Source organism: Dasypus novemcinctus, chromosome 2, assembly GCF_030445035.2.
Source record: "Dasypus novemcinctus isolate mDasNov1 chromosome 2, mDasNov1.1.hap2, whole genome shotgun sequence".
In the NCBI taxonomy this organism is placed as follows: Eukaryota; Metazoa; Chordata; class Mammalia; order Cingulata; family Dasypodidae; genus Dasypus; species Dasypus novemcinctus.
In genome coordinates this window covers 66,242,788-66,266,770 of record NC_080674.1, presented here as the reverse complement: position 1 = coordinate 66,266,770, position 23,983 = coordinate 66,242,788, and the positions used below count along the sequence as shown (strand labels likewise).

At 35.9% G+C, this 23,983-nt stretch overlaps 1 protein-coding gene across 1 annotated transcript in view; it reads right to left on the bottom strand.

Annotated features, from left to right (window-relative positions):
• CWC27 (CWC27 spliceosome associated cyclophilin) overlaps positions 1 to 23,983 on the bottom strand; it is a 312,875-nt gene that overhangs the window by 255,087 nt on the left and 33,805 nt on the right. The window contains exons 8-10 of the mRNA XM_058309301.2: positions 20,575 to 20,654; positions 19,590 to 19,623; positions 7,363 to 7,502 (exon numbers count right to left, since the gene is read on the bottom strand). Of these exons, the coding sequence (XP_058165284.1) occupies positions 7,363 to 7,502; positions 19,590 to 19,623; positions 20,575 to 20,654 (254 nt within the window). The remainder of the gene's footprint in view (positions 1 to 7,362; positions 7,503 to 19,589; positions 19,624 to 20,574; positions 20,655 to 23,983) is intronic.

Sequence of the window (23,983 nt, the reverse complement as noted above, 5' to 3'; positions counted from 1 at the left end):
AATGTCAATTTAATTTACAAGTGAATTCAACATTTACAACCAGGAAGGCAGGAGAGCAATGAATATTTCAAAACTCTTCAAAAAGCCTGTATTTGCTCCAAAGCAGAGAAAACGTCGTCAAATGCTGAATAACTTAAAGGATGTTTTTCTGCTCATCATCTTAATACTGTGTTACAAATGTACGATTCCATTCCCTATAAACAACTGATACTACAAGATCAATAGAATATAACTCTCAAGGGTAATACCATAGAATTTAGTACATTCTAGAAACATAAAAATATCTCTTTTCCATTTTGACAGAACTTCTCCCACATATGAATTTCACTGCTTCCTGTCTGCCATACAAAATCTAATTGCAAAAACAGTAGGTTGTTGTATTTCTGAAGTCCATAACTGAAGTTCAAGGATTTTGTTTGTTTTATTTTGAAGGTGATAACTTTGGGTATGGATTAATTGGTTCTCAATGGACTGGCCTGGCATTTTAAAAGTGGTGGTGTTGTTTTTTTTTAAAGATTTATTTATTTTTATTTATAAAAGTGGTGTTTCATTTCAAACAGCCCAAGAAACAGTCTTGTCTGTAATACCCCAAAATTTTTCCTGTAAAGATTCAAACAGGAAAAATGGAAGCTTGCCAGAAATGCCAAATGATGGTATGGTTTATATTGTAATTCTTACTATTCTACAACTTTAACTGTAATAGGTATAGGCAATAAAATAAACTGTCTAGTCTATATTGGAAAATTATGCAACATTAATTTACAAGATTGAACTTAATGCTTAAATGTTCTTTCTTTTAAATAGAGGCTCCAAAAAATGATTTATCTTACTAGCATTAGGGTGAATCATATGAAATTGCTGATATTTGACTGGTTTTTACCTATAAAAATGGCAATTTTACATTCACCCCCTTTTCAACCTGGTATTTTGATCTTTTTGTGACATATATATTGTTGTCTTAACACCCATAATATTTTGCATGCACACCTTTAGAGCACTTGTCATAATGAATTATAATTACCTGTTATATTATAATTATATTCTTACTTCTACCCTATATTATGAATGTTCACAGACAGAAACCATTTCTCCTTTATTTTTATGTTCCTGGAATCTAGCATTCTGTCTGGCAATAAGGAGCTCTTATACTGTGATTGGCTACAAGAGTAATATATATCTGAGAAAAGAATGATTGGTTAGGAAAAGAACATATCAAAAGTAAAAAATTAAGTTCCAGCGAAAGTTATAATGTAAACTTCATTAAAACCAGGACTGCCCCAAAGCTTAAGATCTGTTGTTAAGCCCAAATTGGACCACTCTCCACCCGATGCAAGAGAAATAATAATTGCAAATTTTCTTTATTCTGAGACTAATTTCCAGGTGTGTAAACCTTGCATTTTTACTTCACTTCCTCTTTTTTCCTGTCTATTTCAGCCCAATACTTTCAGGCAAATAAGGATGGAAGGAGTAGATATGCCCTAATAGGTTAATTTCACTCTTGGCTTGTAAATGTTTTGATGATATAGAAGGGAGAACATCCTAGAGCAGGTGTTCTTAACCAGGGGTCCACAAATCTAAGATTTCAGGGGGACCATAAGCTTGAATTGAAAAAAAAGTCAACTTATCTTTATTTTCTCTGACCTCTAACTGAAATCTAGCATTTCTATCACTTATGAATGTATTCAATAAATAAATAACAGTAGTATTCACTTTACCTGACTGGTAAAGGGGTCGTGGAACAAAAAAGGTTGAAAACCCCTGTCCTATAGGTAATGATTTTAATGATTTAAACAGGCTTAATTAGAATATCTGTGGATTTCAATCTTTTTTACTGTACAACATTTTAAAACTTGTGCTATAATTTTAAAATTTGTACTATCTTTCAATATTTTAAAGTAAATATTGTACTATCTTTTCAAATGTGCTAAAGCAAATCAAATTTATGTACTAAAAATAACTCTGCATTTCCTAAGTCTAATCACAAAATAGGCAAAATCAGAACATGAAGTATAATAAGACTGAAAAATTCTCTTACTCTAAGAGAAAGCTTATTAATGTTTTTGAGAAGGCTGGAAATACTGGGAAAAGATTTCCATGAGAACTCTTAGTCACATAATTCAAATCAAACAAAGGAAGACTTAAGAGACTAAAATTAGCAACAGGTCACTTAGTGTTTATCCAGGTCTCAAAAGGTATGAAAACATTATTATTTCTCTGAATTATCCCTCACTTCATATTTTAAAGTTCAATCTAAATTATTAGATCCTCAATCTCAACTTTGATACTCATATTTATATACCTGGTGCTATCATTATATTAATAGTAAGATATGTCATACTCAAACTAATGCAGGTCATAGTAAAACAGAAATTTGACTTAACTTTAACAAATAAGAGAACTGTTTTATCAAATAGGAATAGTGCCACAGCCAGCTAAATATGACAGGTAACAAGAACATAGCTGTTCAGAGTAGAACTTGTTCAAACACTAAAGCTGATACCACTCTAGATAACCTTGAAATATTACTATCAAATTTTTTTATTATGACAGGGTATGTGTCAAACATTTTTTTAAATTTATATTTCAAATTGATGAAAATAATCCAGAAGACCAATCATAAGAAAATTAGTGAAGACAGAAGTTACACAATAAAACAAAGCATTTCCATAATGATTGCAATCATCACAACAAACCATTATTTTTTACTATCTGCTCTTCTTGTTACATCTTGAATAAATACACAAATGCTAAAAACAAGCAAGGTTTACCTGACTAACTTGCAGTAACTGAGCTCCATCTACAGGCAAAAAAGGATTCTTTACAGAAAGATTTTAAATGGTTAGAACTTTCCAAAAAGCAAGATGCAACCGTCACAAGCTTTTAATCAATAATCCATTTAAGTCAGTGGTTCTCAACCCTGGTTGCACATTTTTAGCATATTCTGGGATACTTTTAAAATATTCTTATAGTCCCATATAAAAATTCTGAATCAAATGATCAGACATGGGGCCTGGACACCAGTATTAAATTCTCCAAGTAATAAAAATATACAGACAAGGTTGAGAGACACAGATTTAAATCTTTGCCAGCACACATCTTTTAAAAACATTAATACTCAAATATGTTTTCTTACTTCTAAAATTATTTGATCTCCAGCATAAGCTCCATTTGCCTTTGTCAAAGATACTGTTGGGGATTAAATCATGTCCCCCACAAAAGGCATGCTCTGGACCTTTGGGTGTCAATCCATTTGTAAACAGGACCTTTTAAGATATTATTAGTTAAGGTGAGCCCAAACAGAATAATCCAATATGAATGAAGTCCTTATATGCAAAGGAAATTGAACACAGAAAGGCAGCAGCAAGAAGTTGGAAGCCGAAAGGATCCATAAGACAAAGGAGATGGAGCCCTTGCAATTATGTGAAAGAAAAGCCAGGAACCCCAAAGATTGCCAGCCAGAAGATACCAATCCTGCGAGAAAGCAAGACTTCTAGCCTCTGAAAATATAAGCCAATAAATTCCTGCTGTTAATCCAACCTATTGTATGATATTTGTTTCAGCGGCTAGGAAACTAAATACCACTATATTGATACTATTATCTCTTTCAAAAATTAAGACCAAGTTCAACTGATATAAATTTCATATTCCTTGGACTACCAAAGGAATCTATAAAATATCCTCCATTTTACATTATTCTATACATCAGAGGTAATCAAAGAAGTATGTGTTTGGTGGGGAGTGGCGCTTAATCCTGGATGTACATTAGAATATCCAGAGAGCTTTTACAAAATACTATTGCCCTAAATTAATGTTTGTTTGCAGAAGAGAGAGAAGCCACACCGAGGAAGAAGGAAACTTGAACCCAGTGAAAAGCAAGCCCAGGAACACAGGATCCCAGGAAGCCTGAACCCTCGCAGACTTCAGCAGCCATCTTGCTCGATATAGACTGGTGAGGGAAGTAACTTATGCTTTATGGCCTGGTATCTGTAAACTCCTACCCCAAATAAATACCCTAATAAAAGCCAAAAAATAAAAAATAAAATAAATTAATTAATTAATGTTTGTTCTTAGAATAGTGATTGCTCTGGGAATGGGGGAGGGGAGGAAGGAGAAGTAGAGTGGGACAAGAAGGGGAAATTCTGGGTAATGCTAATGTCCTATTTCTTGATCTACGTGAGGGTTGTATGGGTATGTTTGCTTTGAAAAAACTTAGTATCCTTATGTTAAGTACACTTATGAAATACGTTCATATATAAATTTTCTGTATGTTTATCACACTTCAATTAAAAGTACTTTAAAAAAATAGTATGCACACAGGCTTTACTTCGGGAATAGGGCCTGGCCATCACTACTTTTTAAAAAGCTCCTCCAGTGAATCTAATTGCAGTTGGGAGTGAAAAGGACTCATTCATTTATTCATTCACTCACTTCACAACAATAATGACCAATTACTATGTGCTTTGATAAAGATAAATAAGGATGTAGTCCTTAAAGGAGGTTAGTAGTAGGTAAAGGATAGGCAAACCATTAAATCTTATGTGATAGATACAGGCAAGTTACAAGATTAAAGGAAGTGATTTGTCAAATAATTCACTCATTTCTTCATTCATTTATACAAATATGTGGGTAGCTATGATGTTAGAGTATGTAGAAACAAACAAAAATGGACACAATCTCTGCCATCAAGAAAGCTAGAGCACAGGAGCATACAAAGCAACAAAAAAGTATAATCTAATGCCATACCAACTATTAGAGAAGTATGAGAAAATTTCTAGGGAACCTAGAAAAAGAATATCTAGGTAAAGCCCGGGGAGTCAGAGAAGGCACTACAAAATTGCCAACCTTAGAGCCGAGATGATATGAATTAGTTCTAGCAGTGGGGATAAAAATCAGTATTTTAGAGAAGTACTTCCCAAACTCTGATGTACATACAAATCACCTGGGGATTTTGTTAAATTGCAGCTCTTGATTCAGAAGATGTGTGTTGGGGCCTGAGACTCAGCATTTCTAACAAGTTTCTAGAATAGTACTGATGATATTGGCACCCAGACCACAATTTAAGTAGCAAGATTCTTAAAGGAGATGAGTTACAAGAGAAAAGAAGATATATATATATATATTTTTTTTAAAAATGTCAAATCCTACAGCAAAGAAATCAAGAAAAATAAAAGTTGAAAATTAGTCATTAGACTTGTCAATTAGACGGCCTTAGTGAGAGTATTTTCAGTGAAGTACTGGGGAAAACCCCAGAAATAAATGGAAATAGAGGAGGTAGCTACAGGAAATAAATGGACTGCTTTTGTTTTTACTCTTGAATGATGGGAGAGGCTTAAGTCTATTTACAAGCTGAAGTTAAGGAAACAGTGAAGAGAAAAAACTGAAGATGAAAGAGAGTATAGAATTTTTTAATAAGTAGAGGGATTCCTCTCCCTTTAAAGCAGAGAATGTAAGAATTAGTCTGTAAAAATAGGCAAGAAAGAGAAAACAGTAAGAGTTGAAGAAGTTTACTATTTTTTTTTAAGATTTATTTATTTCTCTCCTCTTCCCCCCCCCACCCCAGTTGTCTGTTCTCTGTGTCTATTTTGCTGCGTCTTCTTTGTCTGCTTCTGCTGTTGTCAGCGGCACAGGAATCTGTGTTTCTTTTGATTGCGTCATCTTGTTGTGTCAGCTCTCCGTGTGTGTGGTGCCATTCCTGGGCAGGCTGCACTTTCTTTCTTTCGCACTGGGCGGCTCTCCTTACAGGGTGCACTCTTTGCGTGTGGGGCTCCTCTACACAGGGGACACTCCTGCATGGCAGGGCACTCCTTGCGCGCATCCTCTACGTGGCAGGGCACTCCTTGTGCGCATCAGCACTGCGCATGGGTCAGCTTCACACGGGTCAAGGAGGCCCGGGGTTTGAACTGCAGACCTCCCATGTGGTAGACGGACACCCTAACCACTGGGCCAAGTCCGCCACCACTATTTGGTAGAACAGGATGTCAGCAGATGATCTGCTGAAAGAGAGTTTGACGTTTGAAGCAAACACTGCGGAAGTGCATAATGAAAGAAGTATTTAGATCACAGCTAAGGCTGAAAATTAAGAAATCCATAGTGCTCAGATTTGTGAATGACTGTATCATTCTGATCATCACTATTCAGCAGTCCAGGTATAGGAACAGAGAAGGTGGGCTGAGTAGGAAAGAAAGTGGGACTGACATATTTAGAAAAAGGAGAAGACAAAGGAAGACAAAAACCTAAAGAAGAGTTGTCCTGGGTGGTGCTTCAGGGACAGATGCTGGACATTGTGTGTCCTGCCATGGCCCACTGAGTGGACTGGGGGAGAGTGTAGACTACAGTGTAGACCACTGTCCATGTGGTGCAGCAGTGCTCCAAAATGTATTCACCAGGAGCAGTCAATGTGCCACAATGATGGAAGAGGTTGTTGATGTGGGAAGAGTGGGGTGAGGGGGTGGGGGGTATATGGGGACCTCATATTTTTTTAATGTAACAGTTAAAAGAAAATAAAGAAGAAGAAGAAGAAGAAGAAGAAACCTAAAGAAGTCAGAATAGGTATAATGAGAGAAGGTAGGAGGAATTTGGGATTTTTTTCCCTGACCCTCTAAGTACATTTCAATGGAACAACTAGAGACATTGCTGAAAACACATTAATAGGGCAAGATTCTGCTGTGTAAAAGTTTATTGAAAATTGTATCGTTAAATGTGATTCCCAAACTGAAATATTAAGTACTCAACCTGCTTGTAGGTTTAACATCCAAAGTGATAAACATCTTGTGTAAGAGATTCCAGATGTTTCTTTACCAATAGAAGCAATACCATAAATTACCAGTAAAATTATACTTTGAATAGCTCTTTGCCTCACAGGCTGGTAGACTAGTGTAGTCCTTCACAAAATCATATGGAAGGAGAATTCAATGCTGAGTCACAAATAGGACTAACCCATATCGCCAAACATTGGACTTCTCAGCATTTACTAAAATTTCTTTTATGATACCACTGAGATTAGAAGGGGTCTACGGTATTTGGTAAATCAGATTTTAAAAGATATTTAAGAATATTTTCAGGCCCACACACTTTATTAACTGCCTCTTTTCTTTCTATACAATTACTCACTATTCTCATTTGATTATGTAAACATAACCTTCTAATGTAGCCTAATATAGTGTTTATCCTCAACAACCAAAAAAAATTTAGGGCCCCAACGGGCTAATTTGCACAACTGGTATATTTGTCAAACATGATGAAGATGACATCTAAAATAATTAGTTGAATTGAGGGCTCAATCTTCTTTAAAAATGAACTATGAAAAAAAAGGAAAAACTTAATTAAAACTGTGATACTTAGAAAACAAAATAACTTACTCACCTGCGGTTAGCTGATTTCTTTTCCACTTCTCCCTCACCAGCTGATTTAACATTTCCACTTGTATCCTTTTTTAACTTTTTTGCAATCCGTTCTCTCATCAGGTTCTTCTCATCTCCATCTGTACCATCACCTTCTCCATCCTGTAGAAATTGAAACTAAATATTTGTCACGCATTCAATTTTCTCTTTCACTTCCAGAGTTTTATCTTAACACTCCTCATTGCATTCTAGGGCAGGTTTGTTTTTATTTGGTAATGTTTTGAACATTCTGCTCCAGGTGGGAATACACCTAAGGTTCACTCTAGGCCAATTATATAAGTATACTCCAGGAAAAGTTGTTTGTTCCATTTATGCTGCCCCTCTAGGCAGCACAGACTGTACTCCCTTTGTTTCACCCAGGATATTGTGTCTACATTCCTGGCTTTATCCCAATGGGAATGTGGCTTCTGACCTCAACCAGAATTAATTTAAGTAGAAGAGGTGTAGGTTGAGAAGCTGAGATTTCTTCTTATAATCCAAGTTATAGCAATCACACCTCTTCTCAAAACTCACCAATGGCTCCCCAACTCACTCGAGAGTTTGTACTTCTCTGACATAATCTCCTACAACTCTAGTCCAGCTGGTCAACTTCCCATTCTCAAAAACACCAGCAATACTTCTGCCTAAGGATCTCTGGAGTTGTTCTCTCCAGCCTGAAACGCTCTTATTCCAGATATTTGCATTGCTTGCTCTTTTATCTCCTCCAAGTCTTTGCTTGCGTGTTACCGTCTCAGTGATGATTTTCTTAATAACCTTATTAAAATGGCTGAAATGCATACCTACCTCCAGTACTCTCTATTCCCCCTCCCTGGTTTATTTTCCAAAGCACTTATTACCCATATGATATACTATACATTTTAATTGTTTATGTGTTGATGTCTCTCTCATCATTAGTGTAAGCACTCCATGAGGGTTAAAATTCTGCCCTGTTTTGTTTACTGCTATTATCTTTAACTTCCAAAATAGTTTCCAGCACTAATACAGGGAAGAGTGGAGGGAGACAGGAGAAGAAGGGAAGAAGATGAGAGAGAAAAGGAGGAAGGAAGAAACTACCCCAAGAAGGTCATTTTTCTCTTGTGATTCTTTGATCAGGGGAGTCATGGTGAGGAAGGATTTTTCACTTGAAGATTGTGGGCCCCTAGAGCAAAGTCTGGTCCTCACACTACTTTACATGGGTTGTTTGTTAAGAATATAAAATCCAGGGGTGGGGGTATATGGGGACCTCATATTTTTTTAATATTACATAATAGACAAAAAATTAAAAATTAAAAAAAAAAAAAAGAATATAAAATCCTAGCTCTTATTCCAGATGTACTGAACCAAAAATCTCTGGGGATAAAGACTATGGATGTTTAGTCAGTTGTTCAAGTGATTCTAAGTACAAATAGTTGAAAAGCACTGATATACACCTTCTGAACATGATTTTCCATGCGAAATCTAAAAAATTCCCCTGCAAATTCATAAAGTTTTGTGGGTAGACAGGGTACATTTTTTCTGGGAAGAGGGTCCACAGTTTAAGTCACTTCAAAGGATCAGGGACACAAAACAGGTTATAGACTTTATACTCTACTTAGATTACCTCATCTCCACCCATGATCATAAGCACAAATCTATACTTTTTCATCAGACCTTGATCCTATCTTCCAAACCCATATTATTGATACACAGATGTTTCCAAGTTATCTGAATCTCAAAATGTACAAAATTGACTTCAATATTTTCAGCTTTCTTCTTATCTCAAATCTTCTTTCTCTTGTACCATCTAACAATTTGTACAAAATAAAATCTTGTGGGTGTCTTAAATTCCTCCATCTCCCTCACCTCATGGTATGAAGTCAGTCATCTTTCTCCTAGACCTCTTTCAAGTCTAACTCCTTGCTATATCACAGCTGTCATCTTACATCAAGCTCTCCAACTGTAACAGCTTTCTAATTGTTCTCCTTGCCTCTAGCCTGTTTCCTCTTATCAGTCCTTTATATAATGACAATCTTTCTAAAATGTAAAGTTGATCATAGCACCTGTCTTCCTTTTTTGTTTAGAGAAGTTGTAGGTTTACAGAAAAATCATGCATATACCATACCCATATACCATACCTTGCATTAGTTTGGTACTTTTGTTACAATACATGAAAGAACATTTTTATATTGTGCTATTAACTACAGTCCACCATTTACTGTTTGTATTGTACAGTTTTCATTTTTAAAATTTTTATTCTAGTAACATATGTACAACCTAAAAATTTCCCACTTTAACCACATTCAATATATCAGTGCTGTTAATTAGGTTCACACTATTCTAACTAATATCCTTCATCTCTTCCTCATTACTTTTGAGATGGAATTCAAACACTTCACCATGGCCTATGAAGCTCTGTAATAGTTTCTACCTACTTCTTCCACCTCATCCCACTCTCCTGCCTATCACTCCACTCTACTTATGCTGGTCTGTTTTCTCCTCCTGGAACACACCAATCTCTCTCATACTTCAGAGCCTTTTGTACATACAATTCCCTCTCCTTCAACATTCTTCCACCCTGCTTTTCATAAGACAGGCTTTATCAAACTTTAAATCTCACAATGTATTTCCTAAATAAGGTATTCTCTTCTTGCTTCCATACTTTGGTACATGTTGTTCTCTGAACTAGAGGAACGCCACCATCCACAACTTCCTTTCTTGACCTAGCTAACTCCTCATCCCCCTATAAGAAAAAACACATCTCCTACAAGAAGATTTTCCTTGCCAAGTTAAATATTCATCCTCTCTGTATAAAGTCAGAGAGAACCATGTTTTAGCTCTGGGAATACATATAGCTATGTTCATGGATGGAAAGGTAGGTGCTTGAAAAACTTGATCTCTTACATGTGAAAAGAAACTCTGGGTATTAATAAAAAAATTTTTTTAATTAAAAAAACAAACAAAAACCACAACAGTATGCTTAATGAAAGAAACCAGACACAAAGTACTACATATTGTATGATCCCATTTCTACAAAATGTAAATATAAATCAACTTACAAAAAATAAAATTAGATTCGTGGTTACGTAGCACTGGGGAAGGAGAGGTATTGAAAGGTGACTGCTAAAGGGTATGGAGTTTTCTATTGGGAGTAATGAAATTGTTCTAAAATTTTTTTGTGATGATGAATGCAGAGGTGGAGTGGACATTACCATCCCAGGGTCCTCAGGATGGAGGAATAAAATATGGATTAGAATGGACTTAATGGGATTCTACTACAGAATTTTCGCGCCTCTAGCTACAGAAGAGATTGTATCATTCATGTGGAGACAGTGACCATGGGAGTTGTTGAGGGCAGGGAGAAAGAAGAAGAGGTGTGATATTAGGGCATTTGGGGAACTTGGAGTTTTCCTGAATGATATTGCAGGGATAGATGCAGGACATTACATATCCTGACATAACGCACTGAATGAACTGGAAGAGACTGTAAACTACAATGTCAAACTATAGTTCAGGTGTTGTAGCAGTGCTCCAAAATATAATATTCAAATGTAATGAATGTGCCACACTGATGAAAGAGGTTGTTGATGTGGGGGTGTTAGGGAGTGGAGTATATGGAAACCTCATATATATTTTAATGTATCATTTTGTGTGATCTAAGTATCTTTAAAAAAAAAGAATAAAAAAATTAAAATAAAAAAAAAGTAATACTACCATAAATCATTGATCCAAGCATTTTCCGTATATCATATGATGCCAGCACATCAACACTGGTTTTTTTTTTTGGCATTCTTTTATCTTTATTAGAGAAATTGTGGATTTAAAGAAAAATCATGCATACATACAGGATTCCCATATACTGCCCTATTAACACCTTGCATTGGTATGGAACACTTGTTACAATTGATAACACAATTTTATATTAATAATTGTACAATTAACTATTGTCTAAACTATGGTTTCACGTAAAGTTCACTGTTTGTATACTGTAGTTCCAAGGAATTTTTTAAAAATTTTTTATTCTGTTACCTTATATATACTCTAACATTTCTCCTTTTAATCATATTAAGATATATTTTTCAGTGCTGTCAAATGAGTTCACAATGTTGTGCTAGCATAAACACCATTTATTACCAAAACATTTCCATCATCCCAAATAGGACCCTTTACATTTTAAGCCATAACTTCCTACCCTTTATAGCCACACTATCCCCTGGCAACCCATATTCTACGACTTCACTTATTCTAATTGTTTCAAAAAGAACAAGATCATACAATATTTGTCCTTTTGTATATGGCTTATTTCACACAACATGATGTCTTCAAAGTTTGTCCATGTTGTTGCATGCATTAAAACTGCATTCCTTTTCATGGCTGAATAATATTCCACTGTATATCTATAACACATTTTATTTATCTACTCAGTGGCTGACAGACAATTAGGTTGCTTCCATCTTTTGCCAATTGTGAATAATGCTGCTGTGAACATCGGTTGGCAAATACTTGTTCGAGTCCCTGTGTTCTAGTCTGCCAAGATGCAGTATACCAAAAATAGGTTGGCCTTTACAATGGGGATTTGTTAACTTATAAGCTTACAGTTCTGAGGCTGAGAAAAATGCCCAAATCAAGGCATAATCAGGCAAGGCTTTCGTCATGAAGACCAGCTCCAGGGTTGCTGGTCTCCTCTGTCACATGGCAAAGCACATGGTGGCATTTCCTGGTATCTCCCTTCTCTTCTGGATTTCATTGCTTCAGTGGCTTTATCTGAATTTCGTTCTCTTAAAAAGGACTCCAGTAAGAGGATCAAGACCCACCCCTGGGCTATGCCTTAACAGAAGTAATCTAATTATAAGTCCCTTCTACAATAGGTCTACACACACAGGAATGGATTAACTCTAATAACATACTTTCTGGGGTCCATAAAGCCTTAAACCATCACACCCTGCATTCAGTTCTTTGGGGTATATACCTAGTAGTGGGATTGCTGGGTCATGTGTAGTTCTACTTAGTTTTCTAACATACCGCCAAACTGTCTTCCAGAGTACACCATTTTACATTGCCACCAGCAACAAATGAGCATTCCTCTCTTTCCACATCCTCTTCAACACTTGCTATTTTCCATTTTTTAAATAGCAGCCTTCTCAGGGTGTGAAATGGTATCTCATGGTGGATTTGGTTTGCATTTCCCTGATGGCTAATGATGCTGAGCATCTATTCCTGGCTTTTTGGCCACATATCTTCTTGGGAGAGATGTCTGTTGAAGACTTTTGTCCAATTCTTAATTAGATTGTCTTTTTGTTAAATTGAAGGATTTCTTTATATATACCAGGATTTACTTATTTATTGGATAAGTGGTTTGCAAATATTTTCTGCCATTGTGTAAGTGGTCATTTTACTTTTGTGATAAAGTCCTTTGAGGAACAAAAGTTTTAAGTTTAGATGAGGTCCCATTAATCTATTTTTTTTTTTTCTTGCTTTTTCTTTGGGTGTAAAGTCTAAGAAAACATTGCCTAATGCAATGTTCTGAAGATGCTTCCCTATATTTTCTTGTAGGAGATTAATGGTACTAGCTCTCATATTTAGGTTATTGGTATTTTTGGTTGATTTTTTAATATGGTATGCAGTTGGGAGTTCTCCTTTCTTTTGCAAACAGAGATCCAGTTTTCCCATTTGTTGAAGAGACTATTCTTTCCCAATTAAGTGGTCTTTACCAAGCTGTCAAAAATCAGCTGGCCACCAATATAAGGGTTGATTTCTGAGCTCTCCATTCTATTCCATTGACCTATATGTCTGTCCTTGTGCCAGTACCATGATGTTTTGATTACTGTGGCATCACAGTAAGTTTTAAGATTGGGAAGTATGAGTTCTACAACATAAATCTTCTTTTTCAATATGACTTTAGCTATTCAGGGTTCCTTACTTTCCCATATAAATGAGATAACTGGCTTTTCCATTTCTGTAAAGGTTGTTGGAATTTTTATTGGAATTCCATTGAATCTATATATTGCATTTGGTAGAATTGACATCTTAAAGATATTTAGTCTTCTAATCCATGAACATGGAATATCCTTCCATATATTTAGGTCTTCTTTGATTTCTTTTAGCAATGTTTTGTAGTTTTCTGTATACAAGTCCTTTACATCATAGGTTAGATTTATTCCTAGATATTTGATTCTTTTGTTAGTATAATGAATGGAATTTTTCTCTAGATTTCTTCTGATTTTTCATGCTACATTATAAAAACACTACTGATTTTGGGGCTTGATCTTGTACCCACCACTTTGCTGAATTCATTTATTAGATTTAGGAGTTTGCTGTGGCTTTTTCAAGATTTTCGGTATGTAGGATCATATCATCTGCAAATAGGGAAAGTCTTACTTCCTTTCAAATCTGGATGTCTTCTATTTCTATTTCTTGCTTAGCATCTCTGGTAAGAACTTCCAGTACAATGTTGAATAACAGTGGTGACAGTGGACATCCTTGTCTTGTTCTTGATCTTAGAGGGAAAATTTTCACTCTTTCACCATCAGGTAGGATGTTAGCTCTGGGCTTTTCATATATGCCCTTTATCATGTTCATATATGCCCTTTATCAATGAAGTTTTCATCTATTCCTAGTGTTCTTAGCATTTTAATCAAGAAAGGGTGCAGTATTTTGTCAAATGCCTTTTCTGCATCAATTAAGATGATGTGTTTTTTTCACCCTTCATTCTGTTAATGTGGCATACTATACTAATTGATTTTCTTATGGTGAACCAACCTTGCATACTAGGGATAAATCCCATTTAATCATGATATATAATTCTTTTATTACCTTATTGGATTCAGTAGGTCAGTATTTTGTTGAGGATTTTTGCACCTATATTGGTAAGAGATACTGGTCTATAGTTTTATTTTCTTATGGTATCTTTATTTGGCTTTGGTAGAAAGGTGATGTTGCCTTCATAGAATCAGTTAGAGGGTATTCCCTCATCTTCAGTTTTTGGGAAGAGTTTGAGGAGAATTGGAGATAAGTCTTCTTGGAATGTTTAGTAGAATTCCCCTGTGAAACCATCTGGTCTTGTGCTTTTCTTCACTGGGAGGTTTTTGATTACTAACTCAATCTCTTTCCAGTAATTTGTCTGTTGAGATTTTGTATTTCTTCTTGAGTAAATGTAAGTAGATTTTTGAATTTCTAAGAATGTATCCATTTCATCTAGGTTATCTAATTTATTGCCATATAGCTGTCCATATCATCTTTTTATAATCCTTTTTATTTTAGCAGGGTTAGTACTAATGCCCCCCTTTTCAATTCTGATTTTCCTTATTTTTAATCTTCTTTTTGTCACTTTAATTAAAGGTTTGTCTATTTCATTGATCTTTTCAAAGAACCAACTTTTGCTTTTGTTGATTCTATTGTGGATTTTTGTTGTTTATTTTTCTATTTCACTTATCTCCTCTCTAATCTTTATTTCCTTCTGCTCATGCTGGGTTTAGTTTGCTCTTCGTTTTCTAGTTCTTCCAGTTTTGAGGTCAGGTCTCTGATTTGATGTCGTTCTTCTTTTTCAATGTAAGCATTTAGAGCTATAAATTTCCACCTCTACATTGCTTTCACAGAATTCCCTAAGTTTTGGTATGTTGTATTTTCATTTTAATTCCCCTCAAGATATTTCCTAATTTTGCTTCCGATTTCCTCTGTAACCCACTGGTTGTTTAAGAGTATGCTGTTTAGTTTCACATTATTTGTGAATTTTCCCTTCCTCCCTCTGTTATTAATATTTACCTTTATTCCTTTGTGGTTGATGAATTTACATTGATGATTTCAATATTTTTAATTTGTTGAGACTTATTTTGTGATCTAGTTTATACTCTATCCTGGAGAATGGTCCATGTGTACTCAAGAATAATGTATATTCTGTTTTTGTTGAGTGAAATGTTCTATGTATGCCCATTAGTTCCAATAGGTTTAGAATATTGTTCAAGTCTTGCATTCTTTACTGACCTTCTGACTAGATGTTCTATCCATTATTGAAAGTGGTATATTAAAGTCTCCTACTATTAATGTAGAATGGGTCAATTTCTGCTTCATATATTTTGTGGCTCTGCTTTTAGGTGAATATATATTTGTACTAACTACATCTTCTTGCTGATTTGTCCACTTTATCAGTATATAATGACTGTCTTTGTCCCTAGGAACTGTTTTTATATAGATAATGTTTTTATTAAAGTTTTGAACTTACAAAACAATCATGCATAATGTGTGGAATTCCTGTACAACACTCCTCCACCAACACCTTACATTGCTGTAGAAAAAATGTTAACAGATTATGAAAGAACATCATCAGACTATTACTACTACCTTATAACTGTTTTTGACTTAAACTCTATTTTATCTGATTTTAATATAGCTACCTTAGCTCTCTTTTGGTTACTACTTGCATGATACACTGTTTTCTCTCCATTCATTTCAGCCAACTTGTATCTTTGAATTTAAAGTGAGTCTCATGCAGAAAATATATAGTTGGTTCATGCCTCCTTTAATACATTCTGCCAATCTCTGCCTTTTGACCTGAGAGTTTAATCCATTTACATTTAAAGTCACTGCTGATAATACCAGACTTTCTTCTGCCATTTTGCTATTTAGCCTCTGTATATCTTAAACCTTTGTTACCCCTCAATTCTTCCATCCTACTTCTATATTTATATGACTTTTTTGTGTATTATACCATATTGAATGCCTTCTCTTTTCTATCTGGATATATTTTTTCATCTTTTTTTCCTCATGGTTACCATCAGGGTTAAAATTTAACATTCTAAATATAAAACAATCATATTTTGTTTGATACCAACTTAACTTCAATAACATATTGATAAACATTTCCTATCTCCCTCTGTCCCCCCACCCATTTTTTTGTACTTGTTATCAGTCATACCTCTATACATTATATGTCCAAAACCATAGATTTATCATTTATTTTAGCAGCTGTAGGAAGTAAAGAAGTGGAGTTACATACCAAACAGTACACTACAATTATACTAGCATTTAAAATAACCCAAATGGGGAAATGGAATTGGCCCAATTGATAGGGCATCCACCTACTACATAGGAGGTCCACAGTAAACCCCGGGCCTCCTTGACCTGTGTGGAGCTGGCCCATGTGCAGTGCTGATGCGCACAAGGAGTGCTGTGCCACGCAGGGGTGTCCCCCATGTAAAAGAGCCCCACGTGCAAGGAGTGCGCTCCATAAGGAGAGCCGCCCAGAGTGAAAGAAAGTGCAGCCTGCCCAAAAATGGCGCCGCACACATGGAGAGCTGACACAACAAGAAGATGCAACAAAAAGAAACACAGATTCCCGGTGCTACTGATAAGGATGGAAGCGGTCACAGAAGAACACACAGCGAATGGACACAGAGAACAGACAACTGGGGGGGTGGGGGGTAGGGGGTGGGAAGGGGAGAGAAATAAATAAATAAATCTAAAAAAAATAAAAAATAAAATAAAATTACCCAAATGGTTGCCTTTACCACAGGTCTTTATTCTTTATGCCACTTTGAACCACTTTCCAGGGTCCTTTCCTTTCAGTCTGAAAAACTCCCTTTGGTATGCTTGTAGGATAGGTCTACTGTTTATTAACCCCATCAGCTTTTGTTTATCTGGGAATTTCTTAATCTTTCCCTCTTTCTTGAAAGAAAGCCTTGGGGAAGCAGACTTGGCCCAGTGGATAGGGCATCTGCCTACCACATGGGAGGTCCGTGATTCAAACCCCGGGCCTCCTTGACCCATGTGGAGCTGGCCCATGCGCAGTGCTGATGCACGCAAGGAGTGCCATGCCATGCAGGAGAGCCCAGCCCCACGTGCAAGGAGTGTGCCATGTAAGGAGAGCATACAGCGAATGGACACAGAGAGCATACAACTGGGGGGGTGGAAGGGGAGGGGAGGGGAAATAAATTAAAAAAAGAAAAAAGAAAGAAAGTCTCACCAGACATAACATTCTTGGTTAGCAGTTGTTTTCTTTAATCACTATTGGTATTTCAACCCACTGCCTTCTTGCCTCCATGGTTTCTGGATGAGAAATAGGCACTCAATCTAATTCAGACACTCTTGTTAAAATCATGTTGCTTTTCTCTTGCAGCTTTCAGAATTCTCTCCTTTACTTTGCATGTGATAGCATCATCAATATATTACACTATTTCTTCTTCATGTTCATACTGTTTGGGGTTCCCTGGGCCTCTTGGATGTGCATATTCATGGCTTTGGCTAAGTTTGGGAATTTCTCTGTCACTATTTCTTTGAATATTCCATCTGCCTCTTTCTCTATTTCTTCTGCTTCTGGGACTCCCGTAATGCATATATTGAAACATTTGATAGTGTCCCTTCTGAAAGGTCTCTTAGGTTCTTTTACCTTTTCATAACACTATTTTTTTCTGCTCCTCAGTCAGACTCATTTCAATTGTCTTGTCCTTCAGTTCACTGATTCTCTGTTCTGCCAGCTGCAATCTGTCTTTGAAACTTTTCTGTGAATATTTCTTTTCAATTATTGTGGTCATAAACTCCAGTACTTCTGTTTGGTACCTTTTTAAAAATTTCATCTCTTTGTTAAGATTCTTATATTGTTCACTCCTTGTTTTCCTGATATCCTTTAGTTCTTCCTCTGTACTTTCCTTCAGTTCCTCGAGCATTTTTAAGAGCATTTTATTAAAGGCTTTATTTGGTATGCCTGCATTCTGGTTTCTTCATTGGTGTTTTATGGACTTTTATCCTCTTCTTTTGGATGGGCCATCATTTCTTGTTTCTTTGTTTGTCTTATACTCTTCTGTTGCACATTGTACACTTCAATATTTTAAAATATTAACTCTGGGCTTTATTCCCTAAGATATCTATTTCTTGATTTTGTAACCAGCTGGTGATAGCACAGAGATTTTCTTCTGCTTCAGCCCTCCTATCAGGAAGGTTGAATGCAGTATACAAGTGTTTTCCTTGTCTTTCTCGGTCTGTGTCTTATCCTGGACTTTTGCATGTTAGGTGTTTTAGAGTACCCCTGTTTACAGGAGTTTGGTTGTACACTCTTCCACAAGACAGACCTCCTTCTCTTAGGTGTTTGAAGCCAGCAAGTCTTTGGCCAAGATTGTCGGGGTCTACAGATTCTTACACTCCTGTCATTGTCTCAAGCTGCCTGAAGGGCAAATTCTAGGAGGGGTGTGCTGGAGAGGACTTTTCCAAGTCAGTCTTTACCAGCCGAAACAGGGCCAGGGATCCACAGACTGCAGACTGACTATAAAGTATCCCGGGGAGAGATCAGAAAGTGTGCCAGAATCCTCCTCCAGGGCTCCCTAAAGCTGAGCAATCCTGGCATGCCCAGCAAATGCAGCCCTTCAACTAATAGTTCCCCCCCATTAACCCTAAGGAAGGACATTTTATGACTCCTTCCCCAGCAATCCAGTGATCACAGCAATCCAGCAATTAGGGCAGGTTGAAACAACAGGTGTCTCGGTCTTTATCCAACAAGTTGAAACAATGGCCACCCTCAGAATTGGGTCCCCAGCAATACAAAATTGCTAATCAAACCCCAAAATCACTAATTGAAACCCATGACCAGTGATTAGCCATGCCCAACCCACTTCTTAGGGAAGAGGGTTTTTTTAATGTTCCTTTCTTTTACCAAAGAACTAACCAGGTGCCGTGTCCCTCAACAGCCTGCTGCGAGTCAGGAATGGGTACTGGGCAGCTGCTGCACAAAGAGAGCAATATACTATTCTTTACTGCAATTTATCAGCCTCTATCTCACACTCTTCCCTGAATGCTATATAGTGTTCTTCTGGCCCCCAGAGTTTCAAAATAGTTCTTTCAGACGGTTCCTGTCTGTTTAATAGTTGTTCTGTGTTAGAACCGAGTACTGGAGCTCTTTACTTCTCTGTTTTCCCACAATCTTCTGATATTTGAATTTTGAGCATTCAGGTAATGTTACGCGAGAAGGAAAAAGCACACTAGAAATTCATATATGATATATGATAATAACTGTGTAGGGAAATAGAAGCACACACATTTGGTAAGATAAATCCAAGATCAAAATAAATGATTTTTATGTTTCAAGTTTTTCAATTTTTTCAAAATGTTACAAATAGAGAATTAAAAATATAATATACATTAGTTTTTAATGTTACAAATAGATAATTATTAATATAATATACATTTGTAAATATTTTGAGCATTCTATTAACTGTTCAAACTTCTATTTATATTAAAATCAATACTCACATCATCTGAACCTCCTGAAGTATCACCTTTTTCACTGCAAAAAAATAAGTAAAACAAATTTCAGCATCAAAATGAAAATTATTCAGTAATCCAAATTTAGAATAGTTTGCCGGCAAGACTGTTCCAAAATTTTATTTCATTACAGGAATTTTAGAATGGAATTGTGCAGCAGATGAAACATTCTAAAATTAAGTCACCACTATAAATAAAATCAGAAGTATGCTCTATTTGCGGATATATGAATATCCTGGATTAAAAAAAAAAAGAGCAAACAGCAAAAACAGCAACCAACAGTATCATTTTTGTAAACAAACATCTTCAGAAAACAATTTCCTCTATTGGCTTTAAGCAATCAGACTGAAGAAAACAAATCCTTCCAAAGAAGGGTATTAAAAGGTTATTAAGAAAAGATTGCTTCAAAATAGGGGTGGGGGGGTGGGGATGAATGGGACCTCACATATATATTTTTAATGTAATATTATTACAAAGTCAATATAAAAAAAAAGACCTTTAAAAAAAATAGGCTTTTGGAATTGGACTAACCTCAATGCAATAGTATTTCAGTTGCTTTTGAGGCAATGACTCAATATACTATGCACAATTATTATATATTTAATATGAAGACATCTTCCCCTCAAAGAAGTGCAACAAAGATAGTAAGACAATTTCCTGTTAACTCCTAAAAGTATGTGAGAACACTAAACTCAAAACGTGAGGAATTCTTCATGAAAACCTTCATCTCTGTTTTGCTTACCCATGATACCAACTGATATAAAATGCTTCAAGGAAAAAAATCAGCAAAGTAACTTAGAAGTATGCATTAAACTATTAAAGCAAATGGTTTCCTAGTAGGCAAAGTCTTCCAAGATTACAAAAGTTTAATAGTTAACCTATTTATGAGAAATGACTGTTTATATACAAAGGAAGCAAGAAATGCTATAAACCAGAAAATAAGAACTTAGGATCACACCAGTACCATACTAACCTTTCAACAACTGGAACGGAACTGAGATGTGGATCATCCTTAAGTAAGTCATGGCTGCTTTTGCTTTTTCCCTTCATGCTCTGAAAAAGAATGTAGAATATATCATAAGGCGTCAAAGAGGCTTCCAAAAAGATAAGTTGCAGATTTATATTAAATCTATATATAATATGGTTACCAAGAGATATGTGTTGCTGAAAAATCAGTATAAAGTTTTATAAATAAGAATTCTACTCTTTCATTGACTGAAAATACTACTTTAAAAATATCTTTTGAAAATTTCCCAGCTTTTCTTTGGACAGCCAGCATCTCCCAGAACTCATCAAGGACCTTCACTGGACTTTCATTGGAGCCCCTGGTTGTAGCCTGCCTGTGGACCCTGGACTTGTACATCCCCACGGTCATGTGAGAGATTCTGAAAAAATCTCTTACTACCGACAGATAACTCTTGTTGATTCTGTTTCCTTAGAGAACCCTGAGTAATAAGTCATACCCAGACAAAATAAAATAAAATAAAAATATAAAGATAGCTTTTTCTTTCAAAATGTGATATACTCTTCAAAATAAATCTTTTGAGAGAGTTGTGGGAATATGGTGGAGTAGGAAGCTCCAAGAATCAGTCCCATCACCAAAACAACTATTGATCTGGCAAGAACTATCTGAAACAATTATTTTGAAACTCTGGAGTCTACTAAATACTGTGCTGGATTCAGAAAAGAGCTGGAAAAGTGGCTGGTAAACTGCAGTAAATATCAGTGAATTTCACCTTCCTTGCAGCAGATACCATGCCCTATCCCTGACCTGCAGAGCAGGCAGCAGGGGCAATACCTAGTCCTCCAAACTCCAGTGATATATGGTCTGATCATTGATCATACTTTTAATAAGCTATTTAAGATCACTAAGGGACCAGCTCTGAGTGAGGCCACAGTTCCAATCCCCTTCAGGCAGAAAGCAGCAGAAGAGTATATTTTTTCTCTCTCTTTTCTCTTTCCATTCTCTGTTTGGGAGCAAAATTGTCTGAGTAAGTCACAAATTGATAGCTGCAGCCCTCAATAGCTACAAAAACAACAAAACTAGAAATCAGTAAGATATGGGAAAGCTAGATTTCCAGAGTTAAAGCAACATAATACTCAGAATGTCCAGCTCTCAACAAAAAAATTATAAAACCCACAAAGAAATAGGAAAGTATGGTCCATTTACAGGGGGAAAAAAAATTGCTGGAAAGGATCCCTCAGAATCTCATACATTGGAACTATCAGTCCAAGACTTAAAATCAACTCTATTAAATATGGTCAATGAGCTAAAGGAATGTATATACAAAGAACTAAAGGAATTTAGGAAAACATTGTCTTAATATAAAGAGATGGAAATTATAAAAAGGAAGCAAGCAGAAAGTTTGGACCTGTAAAGTATAATTGAAATAAAAAGCTCATTAGATGGGTTCAACAGCAGATTTGAACAGACAAAAGAAAGGATCAGCAACTTGAAGACAAGAGTATTGACATCATCCAGTGTAAGGAGCAAAAAACAAAAAATAATGAAGAAAAGTGAACAGAGCCTGAGGGGCCTGTAGCAGTTTGATATAAGTGATCAATTCCAAAAAGAAATATTGGATTATGCTTGTAATCTGATCTGTACCTGGGCATGACTGAGTTATGATTAGTGCATAACAAGGGGTGGAGACTCACAGATAAAAGGCATGGCAGGGAACAGAGTTGTGGGTTTTCTGATGTTGGAGTTTTGATGCTGAAGACTTAAGCTGGAGCCCTGGGAAGTCAGCACACAGAGGAAAGAGAAGCCAGCTCCAGGAAGAGAGGAACCTTGAACCCAGAGAAAAGCAAGCCCCAGGAACGTAGAAACGCAGGAAGCCTGAAACCTCGCAGATGTCGGCAGCCTTCTTGCTCCAAACAGACTTTGGTGAGGGAAGTAACATGCTTTATGGCCTGTATCTGTAAGCTCCTACCCAAAATAAATACCCTTTATAAAAACCAAACAATTTTTGGTATTTTGCATCGGAACCCCTTTGGCTGAATAATACAGGCCCTTTGTTGGTATGCTCCATCAAGTATAACAACATACAAATTATTGGAGTCCCAGAAGAGCAAAAGAGAAAGAGAGGAAAGGGCCAAAAAAGTATCTGATGACGGGAGTGGGTATAGCTCAGTAGCTGAACATCTGCTTCACATGTATGAAGTCCTGGATTCTATCCCCAGTACCTCCAAAAAAAAAGTATTTGAAGAAATAAGGCCCAAAACGTACCAAATCTGAAGAAAGACATGAGACACTTCCAGGAAGCTTAATGACTCAAGACAGGATAGACTAGAAGAGATCTATCCCAAGATGCATTAAAGCAAAATTACCAAAATCAAAAGACAAAGATAGGATTTTGAAAGCAGGAAGAGAGAAGCAACATACAAAAGATTACTAATAAGATTAACAGAGAATTTCTCACAAGAAACTATATAGACCACTAGAGAGTGAGATGACATATTTAAAGTCCTTAAAGAATACCAAGTATTCTATATCATTTTCAAAAATGAAGGAGAAATTAAGACATTTACAGATAACCAAAAGCTAAAAGAGCTCATTACCAGAAGACCTACCTTATGAGAAATGCTAATGGGAGCCCTTCAGGCTAAAATAAAAGGACACTACAGAGTAAACTCAAAGTCACAGAAAAAATAAAGAACAATGGTCAAGGAAACTGCATAGAAAAATATAAGAAGCAAAAATTGACAAAATTGAAGGAAAAAATAGAAAGTTCCAGAATAATAGCTACAGACTTCAATATGTCAATTTCAATAATGTATTATCCACACGTAAAAAGGTTATTAATACAGGAAGGAGGAAAAGGGGAAAGATGTTGGGTAAATGGGAGTCCCCTGTATTCTGTATGTGACTTTACTGTAACCTAAAACTTCTTTGAAGACAAAATGAAAAAAAGTGAGACACTGGGAGAACAAATGGAAGAAAATGTCACTGTACACATAGGACAACAAATTTTACAGTGATGAAAAACAAAATGTAAAAAGAAAAAAATTTTAATATATTTTTTTAATATCACAATTTTTACTTTTATTTTTAGTTTTTAAAAATATTTCTGTATTTTATTTCTTACATTTAAAACTATCATTGTTATTTCATTTTCTTATTAATTGTATTTGGCTATTTTATTGGCTTCATTTTTTAAAAGGTTTTGGATCACAGAAGGGTTACAACTGTGGCAGGGGAGGACCACGGGTGTGGGCTATCAGTGATGAAGGATACATGGAAGGAAGTTCACCTGGGCATACACATAAGGCATATAAATGTGTTCAAATGTACATGGGGCATTACCACAGTGGGTGGAGATTCACATAATAACCAAAAGAATATCAAATTCCCATACTGGAGAGCCCTGCCACATTCTCTA